At 37.2% G+C, this 15385-nt stretch overlaps 1 protein-coding gene and 1 long non-coding RNA gene across 4 annotated transcripts in view; one reads left to right on the top strand and one right to left on the bottom strand.

The window, feature by feature from the left end:
• LOC105211322 (hemicentin-1) overlaps nucleotides 1-15385 on the top strand; it is a 428984-nt gene that overhangs the window by 393366 nt on the left and 20233 nt on the right. For all 3 annotated transcript variants that reach the window (XM_054227746.1, XM_054227750.1, XM_054227748.1), the window contains exons 11-12: nucleotides 4881-5285; nucleotides 8890-8948. In XM_054227746.1, coding sequence (XP_054083721.1) covers nucleotides 4881-5285; nucleotides 8890-8948 — 464 coding nt within the window. The remainder of the gene's footprint in view (nucleotides 1-4880; nucleotides 5286-8889; nucleotides 8949-15385) is intronic.
• Nucleotides 8165-14052, bottom strand: LOC128920470 (uncharacterized). Its single transcript, XR_008470538.1, has 3 exons — nucleotides 13979-14052; nucleotides 13751-13891; nucleotides 8165-8963 (listed from the first exon to the last, which is right to left on the bottom strand). It is a non-coding gene; the product is annotated as an uncharacterized LOC128920470 (long non-coding RNA).

Here is a 15385-nt window from a genome sequence, read left to right as displayed (position 1 = left end):
AATTCAATTGATTTCAAACGCTCAAAGGGGTGCACCCCCTCTACCTCCACCATCCGGGTGATAGATAGACAACATAGCTTTAGACTTTTATAGAAAACATGTATCTGTATATATTAATAGCTCTTAACTGTGTACTGTTTTGTGGTATTATGGCTTTGTTCCAATGAAAAGCGAGAAGTGAAGCGAGCTTCAATATTTCTATAATCTAATAACTAAATAATAGTTTCAGTATGTATGAAAAGGGTTTTATTAAGAAGCTTTAGTTTTAAGACATGCCTGAAGCCCTCATATATACGACTTTTCATTCGTTTTTCCATCAAAGAGTTTTTAAAGATCTTACAAATTGTTTCTCGAAATAGTCTGGTCACCACATTGACGATTCAATATAAATGAATATATTCATAATGTTAAATCGAACAGTACGATCGAAGGTGTTTATATAACACCAAATTCCAATAATATGGATTTTTCCGAAGACATAAATAGAATAAAAGGTTATGCGAGGTGTGTTCAAAAAATAACGGGAATTTTCGGTTTTTAAAAAAATATTTACTTATTCGTCTACATTATGTTATCGTATTTAAAATAGACTCCATTCGATATTATACACTTCTCAAACTCGAATAGACTTTAGCTCTTTCAGCGATTTCTCATTTGCTTGTGAAACAAACGACGGTTCTCTTTATTTTTGGAAAAAGAAAAAGTCATACGAAGTCATGTCTGGCGAATTTAGGAGTTATTTTTTTGAACACTGCTCGTAGTAATAATTATATGGCTTAGGGGCTTCACATCCATGTCGTTGATCGCTGGGATGTTTAAATATCTTCGAAAAACTCATAAGTACTTCGAAGGTGGTTTAAAGTGGTGTGTATCTAGTTTGATTGTCTAACAACATCATTAATATATTTTGTTCTCAGATCTGGATGGATCCTGAAACCTTAAACAACATCAAATTGTTTAATAAGAAATCGGATTTTGGATCAGAGTATTGCCGCTTGGAGTGTTAGCTTGATTGATATTTCTGAACAAAAAATTTGTAGGTCACATTTTTGTCTGAAAAATTTTTTTAATAAGAAATCGGTTAAATATTCAACAAAAGTATCCAACAAAAGTGTTAATATATATTTTTCCTTAAAACCAAAAAAAAAAAAACAAGTAAGGAAGGGCAAAGTTCGGGTGTAACTAACCGAACATTTTATACTCTCGCAATTTATTTATTTAACTTTATTTATATTATATAATACACAATTTGACCCACATATTCGTCATATATATTGTATAAAGTCCATTGAAAGTTGGAAACCATAATAAAGGGTGATTTTTTAAGAGCTTGATAACTTTTTTTAAAAAAAAACGCATAAAATTTGCAAAATCTCATCGGAGATTTGAAACGTTAGATTGGTTCATGACATTTACTTTTTGAAGATAATTTCATTTAAATGTTGACCGCGGCTGCGTCTTAGGTGGTCCATTCGGAAAGTCCAATTTTGGGCAACTTTTTCGAGCATTTCGGCCGGAATAGCCCGAATTTCTTCGGAAATGTTGTCTTCCAAAGCTGGAATAGTTGCTGGCTTATTTCTGTAGACTTTAGACTTGACGTAGCCCCACAAAAAATAGTCTAAAGGCGTTAAATCGCATGATCTTGGTGGCCAACTTACGGGTCCATTTCTTGAGATGAATTGTTCTCCGAAGTTTTCCCTCAAAATGGCCATAGAATCGCGAGCTGTGTGGCATGTAGCGCCATCTTGTTGAAACCACATGTCAACCAAGTTCAGTTCTTCCATTTTTGGCAACAAAAAGTTTGTTAGCATCGAACGATAGCGATCGCCATTCACCGTAACGTTGCGTCCAACAGCATCTTTGAAAAAATACGGTCCAATGATTCCACCAGCGTACAAACCACACCAAACAGTGCATTTTTCGGGATGCATGGGCAGTTCTTGAACGGCTTCTGGTTGCTCTTCACCCCAAATGCGGCAATTTTGCTTATTTACGTAGCCATTCAACCAGAAATGAGCCTCATCGCTGAACAAAATTTGTCGATAAAAAAGCGGATTTTCTGCCAACTTTTCTAGGGCCCATTCACTGAAAATTCGACGTTGTGGCAGATCGTTCGGCTTCAGTTCTTGCACGAGCTGTATTTTATACGGTTTTACACCAAGATCTTTGCGTAAAATCTTCCATGTGGTCGAATAACACAAACCCAATTGCTGCGAACGGCGACGAATCGACATTTCACGGTCTTCAGCCACACTCTCAGAAACAGACGCAATATTCTCTTCTGTACGCACTGTACGCATTCGTGTGGTTGGTTTAATGTCCAATAAAGTAAACTGAGTGCGAAACTTGGTCACAATCGCATTAATTGTTTGCTCACTTGGTCGATTATGTAGACCATAAATCGGACGTAAAGCGCGAAACACATTTCGAACCGAACACTGATTTTGGTAATAAAATTCAATGATTTGCAAGCGTTGCTCGTTAGTAAGTCTATTCATGATGAAATGTCAAAGCATACTGAGCATCTTTCTCTTTGAGACCATGTCTGAAATCCCACGTGATCTGTCAAATACTAATGCATGAAAATCCTAACCTCAAAAAAATCACCCGTTATTTGGTTAGAAGCACCGAGGTCCTCGTGTTCGATATTTGGGGCCTTATAAACCTATGGTCCTATGGTAAAGTAAACGATTCAGATTGTCTTCAAAGTTCTGGTATATAGGAAGTAGGCGTGGTTGTGAAGAGATTTGGCCTATTTTCATAACATATCATTGGGATGTAAGGAAACTATTACAAACCAAGTTTCATTGAAATCGGTCGAGTAGTTTCTGAGATATGGTTTTTGACCCATAAGTGGGCGACGCCACGCCCATTTTCCATTTTGTAAAAAAATCTGAGCGCAGCTTTCATTTGCCATTTCTTATGTGAAATTTAGTGTTTCTGACGTTTTCCGTTAGTGAGTTAACCCACTTTTAGTAATTTTTAACCTAACTTTTGTATGGGAGGTGGGCGTGGTTATTATCCGATTTCTTTCATTTTTGGACTGTATTAGGAAGTGGCTAAAAAAAAAGACTGCAGAAAGTTTGGTTTATATAGCTGTATTGGTTTACGAGATAAGTACAAAAAACTTAGTAGGGGGCGGGGCCACGCTCACTTCCCCAAAAAAATTACATCCAAATATGCCCCTTCATAGTGCGATCCTTCATACCAAATTTTATTGCCATAGCTTTATTTATGGCTTAGTTATGGCACTTTATGTGTTTTCGGTTTTCGCCATTTTGTGGACGTGGCAGTGGTCCGATTTTGCTCATTTTCGAAAGCAACCTTCCTATGGTGCCAAGAAATAAGTGTGCCAAGTTTTATCAAGATATCTTAATTTTTACTCAAGTTACAGCTTGCACAGACGGACGGACGGACGGACGGACAGACAGACATTCGGATTTGAACTCCACTCTTCACCCTGATCACTTTGGTATATATAACCCTATATCCAACTCGTTTAGTTTTGGGTGTTACAACCAACCGTTAATTTTTACTTACTTTTATGTGAACAAAACTATAAAACTCTCTTTAGCAACATTTGTTGCGAGAGTATAAAAATATAATACAACTCTTTTCAAATGAGTTATGAAGATATCTACATAATTGTATTCTTTCTAACAAGAAATCACGTTAGCGCTTCCGGGGTTAGTCAATCAATTTGATGGATACCTGGTTATAAAAAAATGCATTGAATCCGAGTCTTGAGAAAGTTGAATACAAGATGAGTTTATTGAAGTCTTTTAATACATACCCAAAGTATTATATGGATACACTTAACAAATGAAATGAAAATAAATTTATTAAACAGGAAATTTAACTTCCACGAAATTCAGCATAAACAATAATCAAATCCGAGCGAACTTAGCAGTTCCTTGCAACCCTGTCTACGAAATCAACGCTAACTAAGGTCAATCAGCTAACAGCAACTTTATGCGCACTGATTGCGAGAGAAAAGGATTATGCATGCAACAAATTGGCAACAAGCAAGCAAGCACTGCAGCTAACTCGCAGTCGAATTGCTTATTTAACCTTTACAAGGACAAGTGGACGCTGCTTGCGGCGCTTAACTGAAGAAATTGCAAGCTTCTACCACCCACACGCACATACAAGTGCAATGTTCTCTTCTTTGATTGCTCGCTTGAGTGTGTTTGTTTGTGTGTTGATGTACGGTTATCCGCAGCACTTCTGCGTGCTGCCATTGCAACAAAGTCAATGCACTGGCATGTGGTGGCCGCCTGCAACCGTCATTGTTTTCGCACTTCAACTTCTTAACAATGCAAACATTGGCTTTGCCACCTACGCACCACCACCACCGCTGTGGCATGCGCTTGGTGCCGGCACTCAGCGTCTTGGCGACCATTTGCCAGCGGGAATTTGCGCTTGACTTTGCTGTCTGCTGTTGCGCTGCTGAAAACTGACTTTCTTGCCATCATCGTCAACATGTTGATGCGGCAGTCAAATGCTTTAGTGCTGGTTTTGGTTGTTGTTGTTGTGTGGCAGCCATTATTGTTGCGCCAATAGAAGCGCGAACTTCATTAACTCCGACTGTCGCTCCCACTGCTTCTGCCCGAGCTTCGTGAACCAGCTCGCTGAGTCACAAGCTCGACAATGCTATTGTTATGTTGCACATAAAGACAGCAATAACAACAACAAAAACAATTGCTGAGTTACTCACATGCACAGATATACATGCAAACGGGAGTGAGTGGCGCAACAGCATTCTTGGTTGCAAGTTTGTATCTTTAACAATACCATTAGATACACACATAACCCCACATTTTCTCTTTTCTTATACTTGCCACTAACAATTCTTGTTCTCTCATCGCCTTTCTTTGTAGATACAACATTTCTTGGACCGTCGATTCGCACACACCCATCGAAGAGTACAAGCTGTCGTTCCGAAGGTTGCCGCAAGGACACGAGGTCGATAACTCCATTGATACGCACACCGGCTCGGCTTCCTCCTCGACGCTGCTGCAGATGTACGGTGGCGGTGGTGGTGGCGGCATCGGTGGCGTCGGCATGGGCAGCGGTCTGCTTGGCAGCCAGCATAATCATCGTCTCGGCAGCGGTTTGGGTGCCGGGCTCAGCAGCTATGGCAATGTGATGCACTGGGGTCGTAACGATTGGCGTGATGTGGTACTCGCCGCGATGCCATTGTCACATCATTACACACAGGGGATGAGTTATATGATACGCGGTCTGGATCCGGACCAGCACTACGAGGCCACCGTGCAAGCAAGGTAAGGTTTGAGGAGAGCGTTTTGTTTGTGAAATCCTTCCAACATGTGGCAGCTGTTGCGTGCTTAGAACGCCGTAGTATGTGCCACAACTTTATGGCCACTGGTGTGGTGTAACGGTTTACTTATTCTATACTTTCTTTGTTCTCTGCTTCTATATGCTATTATATGCTGTACTCCTCTCCATGAGTATCCCGCAATCAATACTTTAATGTATTAGATTACAACAATCTTTGCCTGTTATTTTTGTTTTTGTAATTTTCAATATACCAACAAGGAGTTGTTGTCATTTTACAGCTGCTTCCTTATTATTACTGCCACTTCAGCCCTTTGCGCAGTCATTGCTGTTGCGCTTTCAGTTTTGGCGACGTGCTTTGCTTTGATATTTCTTCCTCTATTCCTCCCTCATCCCTTTTATTGGCGCAAAGTGATTGTTTATTATGTTCAAGCTCTTGATCAGCAGCTTTTGCTAGCTTTCACATTGACACATTAACTATTTGCAACGCTGAGACACACTGTTGCTCGGTTGTTTTTGTAACTGTAGCAGTGACAGTGACAACAACAGTAACAACAACGTTTGCAAGGACAACAATGACTGGAGCGCTCGTTGATTTAGTGCAAGATTTCGCACAACTTGCTGCGGGGCATTTCATTGATTGCTCGCTGAATTAGTTGCAAATTGTTTAGTGTCGTGCGGCAGACGGAAATGTAGCGTGAACACTATGCTGCAGAAGCAGCTAGTCAAAATTATAGATTTTTTATAGTTGCACAAAATTATTTCAAAGCATGATTCATGATTTTGCTAAACTTCATTAGAAATCAATATTTTTTCAGTAAGTACATACAAGAGCTGCTATATATATTTCTGGCCTAATAATGAAAATAGGAATATTTATCAACTTTTGCATCCGTTCAAACCAATTTTCGAAGCACTTTTTTTTAGCCTTTTTTTGAGCGATTGTCAAATTTTGCGGGATCCAACGAGAACAAACCTTTTTTACGGCCAGGTGTTCATGCAATATCGAATGTAGGCTGGTGGGAGAAATGCATAGGCATGCCTCCATCCGAAGGTATGTTACATGATGGTCTTGCATTATCAGTTCACGTACGGCATCGATGTTTTCTGGCACAACGGCTGTTTTTGGACGACCTGCACGGAATTCGTCTTTGAGCGAGCGTCGGCCACGATTGAATTCGTTGTACCAGTTTTTCACAGTGCTATAGGATGGTGCTTCATAGCCATACAAAGATTTTAGTTCATCGATGCACTCTTGTCGCGATAATCCACGTCGAAAGTTGTGAAAAATGATCGCACGAAAATGTTCACAAGTTAATTCCATTTTTTGGCCGCGATGAATATTTTACTTCCCTGTAAATAAAACAATTCACGATTAAATGACAAAACGTTCTGAGTGATGTTATGCTAAAAAATGTCAAACTTTCCAATGGAAATGTCAGATTGCACCTGGCCTATTTGCCTAGGCCAGAAATATATATAGCAGTCCTCGTACATATATATATATATATAGGTTCAGATGCGTATATTTATACGTATATTTTCAACTAGGTTTCAAGAATATCGAAGACATGAGTTCCGAACCCAAAAAGTGGCTCCTTAGCCAATGAAAAAGACCACCTCGGAATCTATTCACTGGATGATCTATTATTTCGATCTATCAAATTCCCCAAAAAATCTAATGTTTCCGCCTTTCTGTTCTTTCTTTATTTATTACAACCCTTTTTGCCCAAAAAATTGTAGTATACACTTCGGAATTGTTAAAAAATTTAATCCTAAACGAAGAATAAGTCATGTACAGTTATTCCCGAAACATGTAACTATTTTGACGAAGTAATTTCGAACTACTTTTGTTGGATTTCTCTAGTCTGAAATAAGTATGCAGTGGTTCACTGTTTATTTGTACATAGAATCATGCTGAGATCCATGATTCGTCGTCAGTTTTGATTTATTTATTATTATTTATTTTTGACACAATAATGCGTAACATCGCTTGATCTTGGCGGCCATTTTGACCAAAGCGTGAAAAATTAGGAGACGCCCCTACTTGTTAGAAATGGAGATCGCCCGTCGATTTCGTCATATTCTGTGAAAAAAAATGTTGGTTAACATCGTGTTACAGAGCTCGCTATTAGTAGTAACGGTATTTACTGCTTCATTTCGACAGAAATTAGATCCAATGAAACCGGCATACTACAATCGGCATCAAACGGTACATTTTTGGAGATGCATTTGGATTGGCGAAAATTTTGTTTGTCGAAGAAATCATTAAGCCAGAAATGGGTCTCATCGGAGAAGATGATTTTTCGATGAAAATCGTCGTTGGCTTCCATCATTTCCAGCATTCAAACGACGTGACATATTTGAATGGCAAACCTTACTGAACACACTGACAATTTGTCACAAATGAGTAAATAAAAATGGCTGCCACTAGCTGTCCAAACCACGTCATCCCTGTACAGTCATCAGATAATACTTTATAACTAACGATTGTTTAATATCGTTTTATAGAGAATCGAATCGAGTTGTTTCATAGCAGACTGTTCAGAAAAAATTGTATTTGATTACGAAATACGCCATAACATACCTTTCCTATGTAGACTTCGCTCATATAATTTCGATTGAAACTTAAACTGATTCATGAACTTGTTAAAAAATATATTCGTCATACAATAGAAGCAGCGACGAACCATAACTAAGTAAACTAATATTCTTAGAAACAGCAATCGCAATTAATATTATATCCCAGGGAGTAAGAAACTTACTTGATTGGATCAGTTTGTATAGAGATAAATATGCGCTTCTCCTCATCGAAATTGGAAATTATACTCCTTCACTTTATGTATATACTTTTATTTTCTGATTTTATTACTCAGCTCTTAATTCTAAAATCAAATTTAAGCTCTAAAATTCACAATTTCGCCATGACCCACTGACAGCTAATCACATGCCAAGCAAATAATTATAAATTACATTTTAACACAAATATATGACAAGCCTACTTATATATGCGAGTAAGCAGTGAATTAAGACCTTAAATAAACATGAAGGGCCTCCAGGCACAAGGCAATACTTCCAATTTCATTTTATTTGTTTTCCAATGCTAATTTATATTTAATTCATGAATTGTTTAACTCGTGTTATTGTGATACTCGCATGCGCTGCAAGTGTACACTTGTTCAACAACAACAACAACAACAACAATATAGGCAAATAAAAGCAAAAACTAATTACGACAGAATGAAATGCAAGCCCTCGAACAAATTATATGCAAATACTTGGACCGCACAGGTATTTTGCTCTCGGTCAACACATGCCACTTGCCACTTGTCACATGCTACATATGCCACATACTCGATATTGCACATGCTGCACACTGCCGCACTGTTGCAATTGCTGCGCTTGTCGCAAATAATCACTTGTCCTTAATAATTTTCGAGGTGACATTTTCATTCTCTAATTAATTGCAGATTCTCGTTTTGTTTGTTTTCACCTTGAGATATATTGTAACATACTTTAAGAATCAAGCAACCGTAACACAAATAGCTGAGCAATGACTAAATTTCATTTTAATTATATTTGTGTTTGCAGGAATCGTTATGGTTGGAGTGACTTGACGCATAGCTTCCTCTTCTCGACCTCTTCGAATGGTAAGTGGAAAACTGCTGTATTGTATAATATTATATTGCATTATTTGAAAATTACACAGACACTTGCGTAAATAACAGTAAATAAGTGTCTTTAACAATATATTTATTTGAATATAAAGGGTATTTTTTAGGAGTTTTGGTATTTGAGTTCAAATAAAATTTAAATGCCAAAATCATCTGTTCACTTTGACAATTGATTTGACTGCTAACTTTCTAATGAATTCTAAACCCCCCAAAAAAACACCCTTTATATTAGCAGTTTATATTTAAGCGCACAAGTAAACATTATTTCGGAGTGCCAAGCTGTTTTTATGTGCCATTTGTAAATTACATTAAATTTAAGCATTACCAAAAGCAATTGCCTGACAAAGTAAACTTAAACTAATAAAACCACACACTTGCAATGCAATTACTTGCACACACACACATACGCACTCATATATTTAAATGCGAAATAACATAATTAAGTATGCAAATCCCTGCATGCATAAACGTTAGGGATTATATATTAATTTTTAAGGAATTTTAATGCCAGTTGCTGCAGATAACTAGCACAAGCTTTTGGTAGCAAAATGAGTTGTGAATAAAACAAGTGTTGGTACACTGGAAAAATTAAAGTTTTTAAAAGTGATAATACTTCATAACTATGATACGACAAAATATTGAAAAAATTGCAGAAATGTCGTTAAAGAGGGTAGTTCTCTAATTTTTATGAATACGAGTATATTCCATATGACCTTCTTGTAGTATTACATTATAAGCGCGATGTCTAGATATTATATTTATAAGCAATATTCATGAACTAGAATATTGATAAGCACCTACGGCAAGATAGCAAAATAGTACTTTCTCTATTATATGTATTGCGGTCTAAATCAGACTCTTTCCTCAAAAGTTTGTCCATACTTGAAACTTGCTCATTCTAAAAATCCCAGATACTCTACAGAATATGGAATAATCTATAATTCCTCTTTATTATTTCCTATATTCATTGTTTTTCATATAAAAGGTAGTTCAAAGACAGCCCCGTCAAGCATTGATGACTGCCAGAGAGAGGTTAGAAATATCGCAGTTCAGCAAAAGTTGTGCCTCTGTTTTTATTTTTGCTGGAAATCGTATATACCCCACCTAAAATGTTCATCTACTAGTCAAGCTTGTTAAGAACTTTTCAAAATTGGTTATAAGCTAAAAATATTGATTCTATATCTTATTAAAATATACCATTGTGATTATTGTTAAACAAAAATATTATTATTTTATTTTTAAGTAGAGAAATCAATATTTCTGGACACAATTTTACTGTTTGTCCAGCTTCTTTGCTCCTACATTGTTATTTTACTTTCTAAGAAAGACATCATGTAACCTCACATATTCATAAGAATTAACATTATACATATGTATACAATTTTATTATACATATGTATATATAAACTAAAGCGAACAAGCTTATCAGCAGAAGCACTTAAGGGGTTAAGTGGGTTTCAAATTTTGAATTCGAGTAATATTCTGAGATATATACTCTTTGGAACTTATGCTCATCAGGCCACGTCTATAAGGATGTAAAACTCAAATTAAATTTTTCATTTCAGTGGACACGATTTCTCGAAAAGTTATAAAGCGATTCAAATTTGGCACACATCTTTGAAACATCATTATCTTTTTAATGAGTGTAAATTTTTTTTATAATTTTTTACAAATTTTTTTTTTTTTGCAGTTAATATATGGCGAATATTTTACCAAAAATGTGAGGTTTTTGCTTAAAATTTTATCAAAAAATCAAATGTTAATAGTTTATTTTTTCCTCCGTTCAATAACTCAATTTATCTATATGCTATTGAAATATTTTTAGTTTATTGTTTTTAGTTCAACTAATCATGAGTTATGATAGCAAGATCTTTTTTTTAAGGCATGGGATATGAGATACCAACGACTGAGTTTCGGCATTATATAATTATATATACTAAAAAAAAATTTAAATATCCTTGTTTTTTGTCTCTGAAACCCACAGGGGCTAGCTTAATCCATAGTTTAATACCTTTGATGTTGAAATAAAAAAAATCGCTTCATCAAAGCTTGATAAAGAGGTTTGTTGTTGTTGCCTGGCGTAGACACCGTTTACGCGGTTATAGCCGAATCCACAACAGCGCGCCACGCTTCTCTCTTTTTCGCAGTTTGGCAACAATTGCTAATACCAAGTGAAGGCAGGTCCTTCTCCACTTGGTCCTTCCATCGGAGTGGTGGCTTCCCTCTTCCTCGGCTTCCACCAGCGGGTACTGAATTGAAAACTTTCAGATCTGGGGCACTTTCATCCATTCGAACTACATGACCTACCCAGCGTAGCCGATGTCTTTTTATTTAACTTTTGTTAAAGAAGTTTAATAGTCAATATTAATATTTTCTCATAAAGGAATTCAAATAATTCTATTGAGATTTTATAAAAATTTCGGAATTTTTCTAACATCTTTAATTTGATATTAGCTATGTTTGGGCGGTTTAGATAAGTTTGTTATCCTATACAAATAAATTCAAATCGTAATATTAGTCAATATATTTTTGGCTAAAAAGTTATTTTAAGATCCCAAAAATATTTGTTTTTTAACCAGATAAAAGTGGTTCCAACTTCTCTGCGTGTAGCTCTTATATTTATTTGACAAATAAATCTGCTAAAAATTAATCTATGAACATTAACACAAACATTTAAGTGGCATAGATAGCAAGAACATATAAATGTAATTTGGTTATATGTATGTCAGTGTGTTAGCGCCAAAAATGAAATGTCTTTGTGAAGAATGCTTTTTCCGCACCACTCGTCGCTGAGGGCGTTCGGCAAGCAAATCAGTTTAAAATATTCCAATTTAAATGCATTAACATATTAGAATGCAAAGCAGCTAACAAAACTATGCGAAAGACGCACACAAACACCCATCTTCTATATACATACATACGTGTAAGTGCAGATCTACAGAGAGACAGATATACGAAGATGCGTGTGTGTGCAAATAATGCGCTGCGTCGCTTTGCCTGGCACGCATTTACTCATCCATTGTAATATTACTGTAAAATTGCAATAATAAATTTCTGCAGGATTTACACACACGCTGGCATACCAGTTACTTTGCATGCGAGCATATGTGTGTGTGTGCGTGTGTCTGCTTGGCGCACAGACAAAGGCCAAGCAAACGTGCCAGTCAACGCTGCTAATATTATTGCATTTATCTTGCAAATGCACGCACAGATAACAAAGCCAGCCGGCAAACACACGCACACACACACACGTGTTAGTGTCTGGAAAGTGACAGAACGCAACGCAGAGTAGTCTGCCGCTCGCCGCTCAAGTGCTATCGCTCAAGTTTCGAGCGCTGTCAGCAGCAAGCAAGGCAAGCGAGCGCAATGTCATGCTCCACAATGGCACTCAAAGCCTCGAGCAACCGCTTGTGTAATCAGGAGGAGTGAGGCGTGTGGCTGGGGAGCGCATCACATGCACATTCCTTGAGCACATTCATTCATTTTGATTTCACTTAAATATTCATCCGATTTGCGTCAGCCAAAGCGAGTCTCAAAACATATGCGCAAAAGTAATAATACACACACAGAGAGAGAGAAGCTGGAAATTTGTTAGTCGATATGTATATATATGTGTGTGTGTGTGCTTCTGCGTGTTGCATGGCCATATGTTAATGGTGGCATTGTTGCTGCATTTGCTGTTGTTGTTGTTTTGTTATTGCTGCATTTCGCTGCTACTTTGCTGTTGCATTCATTGCGCAACTATTTATGGATCTGTGAAATTGTCATTTCGGCACGCACTCACTAACTCACGCCACCGCACTTTGTCACACACATACAAACACTTATACAAGTGCAAAAACAACCGTCTGCCTGCATAGGGCTGCCAGTGAGTAGAGTCGCACGCAAAGCAAGTAGTTAAGCAAGTAAAGCCTGTGTTGCAGCATGCGGCATAGCCTCCGTCTGTATTTCCATATATGTATGTGCGTATGCATGTATGCATGTGGCAAAGCTAAATTCAGCAAATTAACAATTTTTGGCACGTTCATTGTAATGCTCGCTGCCGCTACTACTTACCATTGTAGACACAAGCAATAACATGCCACATAATCACATATACTCATAGACCGACACATGCATACATATGTACATACAGACAATAACTGTATAAATGCCTGCAGCGTTCACATTGGCGGGATTTCGTTAGTTTAGTTGGTTCATTTCGTTTTGCGTTTACTCTCAGTTTTCCTCACACCACACCACATACTCTCTTTCCCTGTTGCTGCTGCTGCTGCTCAGTATGTGTACTCCATGGCGTATACGTAACATTTTGCATGTGAGCCAGCGCCCGTACAAAAATGCCATGGAACAATAAGCGCATAGTATATTGCCACTAGCATGCTATAATGTCTCATTTCAACTTGCAAACACGCACACTCAAATACTCATATATATACATATACTCATACTCATACAGGAATACAGTCATTTGTCTGCCGCGCGTTGCCATTGGCAATGCATTGTACTCACGCCGCGCCGCTCCGCGCATTGGTTGGAGCGATTTTATCCCACTTTATTATTCAATCCGTTCCATTTCATTGCGTTGTATTTATATCGCTAATTGCATTAAAGAAGCTCAGCTTTTCATTCTAATTGCAAGCGTTATTCGGCGCTTTATGGCGGACTTTCATTTCAATTCAGTGCAGTTGTTTGGCTTACATATATGATTGTGTGGGCTCGTATGTGTGTGTGTATTGTAGTTAGAAATGGTTTTTGTTTGGTGTTATAGATGCACTTACTTATCACATCCAAATTGTGGCTGTTGTAGGGAAAAAATGACATATTCTCCAATATTGGCGTCGGTTATGCTTGAGTTCGATTAATTTACGATATTTTTATATAACTTTTTCCAAAGTCGCATTAGTTTTGAAGCTGAACCGCTGCGAAAAAATAATTATTTACAAAAAAATTAAAAAAAAAATTGGCGTTTAAGTGAAAGCTAATTTTTTATTAAGGTGTAGCCATACCATTACAAAATGTTATGATTTTTTCGAAAAAAAAAATTCTTTTACAGGAATTTTTGAAAATTTCTCAAAAAAAAAAATGGTAAACAAAAAATAATAACATTTTGAAGGTAGTCATTGTTGCTTTGTTAAAATATTTTTGTCATTGTTCAATTGTATAAGGTTGTGTCGATAGCCCAAAACAATTTGTAACATGTAAGGAAAGGCTAAGTTTGGGTGCAACCGACTATACTCTCGGAATTTATTGATGTTATTTTATTAAGATATAACACGCAATACTGACCCATATATTCGTAAAGAAGAATAGAATAGCGAAAATCATCATATATTGTAACGGGTGATTTTTTTGAGGTTAGGATTTTCATGCATTAGTATTTGACAGATCACGTGGGATTTCAGACATGGTGTCAAAGAGAAAGATGCTCAGTATGCTTTGACATTTCATCATGAATAGACTTACTAACGAGCAACGCTTGCAAATCATTGAATTTTATTACCAAAATCAGTGTTCGGTTCGAAATGTGTTTATCGACAAATTTTGTTCAGCGATGAGGCTCATTTCTGGTTGAATGGCTACGTAAATAAGCAAAATTGCCGCATTTGGGGTGAAGAGCAACCAGAAGCCGTTCAAGAACTGCCCATGCATCCCGAAAAATGCACTGTTTGGTGTGGTTTGTACGCTGGTGGAATCATTGGACCGTATTTTTTCAAAGATGCTGTTGGACGCAACGTTACGGTGAATGGCGATCGCTATCGTTCGATGCTAACAAACTTTTTGTTGCCAAAAATGGAAGAACTGAACTTGGTTGACATGTGGTTTCAACAAGATGGCGCTACATGCCACACAGCTCGCGATTCTATGGCCATTTTGAGGGAAAACTTCGGAGAACAATTCATCTCAAGAAATGGACCCGTAAGTTGGCCACCAAGATCATGCGATTTAACGCCTTTAGACTATTTTTTGTGGGGCTACGTCAAGTCTAAAGTCTACAGAAATAAGCCAGCAACTATTCCAGCTTTGGAAGACAACATTTCCGAAGAAATTCGGGCTATTCCGGCCGAAATGCTCGAAAAAGTTGCCCAAAATTGGACTTTCCGAATGGACCACCTAAGACGCAGCCGCGGTCAACATTTAAATGAAATTATCTTCAAAAAGTAAATGTCATGAACCAATCTAACGTTTCAAATAAAGAACCGATGAGATTTTGCAAATTTTATGCGTTTTTTTTTTTAAAAAGTTATCAAGCTCTTAAAAAATCACCCTTTATATGAGGACCGTGGTAATTCCTGTACCGATTTCACTCATTTTCACCATCAAAGCATAACGGAAATAGGGGCAACTTGGCAACCTGTTAGTAGGCACACAAAGTGTACATTCGGCATTGAAATTACTCCTAAATTGAAAATCAA

This window comes from Zeugodacus cucurbitae, chromosome 2 (genome assembly GCF_028554725.1).
Source record: "Zeugodacus cucurbitae isolate PBARC_wt_2022May chromosome 2, idZeuCucr1.2, whole genome shotgun sequence".
In the NCBI taxonomy this organism is placed as follows: Eukaryota; Metazoa; Arthropoda; class Insecta; order Diptera; family Tephritidae; genus Zeugodacus; species Zeugodacus cucurbitae.
Note: the sequence above shows the minus strand (reverse complement) of the source record. Positions and strands in the feature narration are given on the sequence as shown.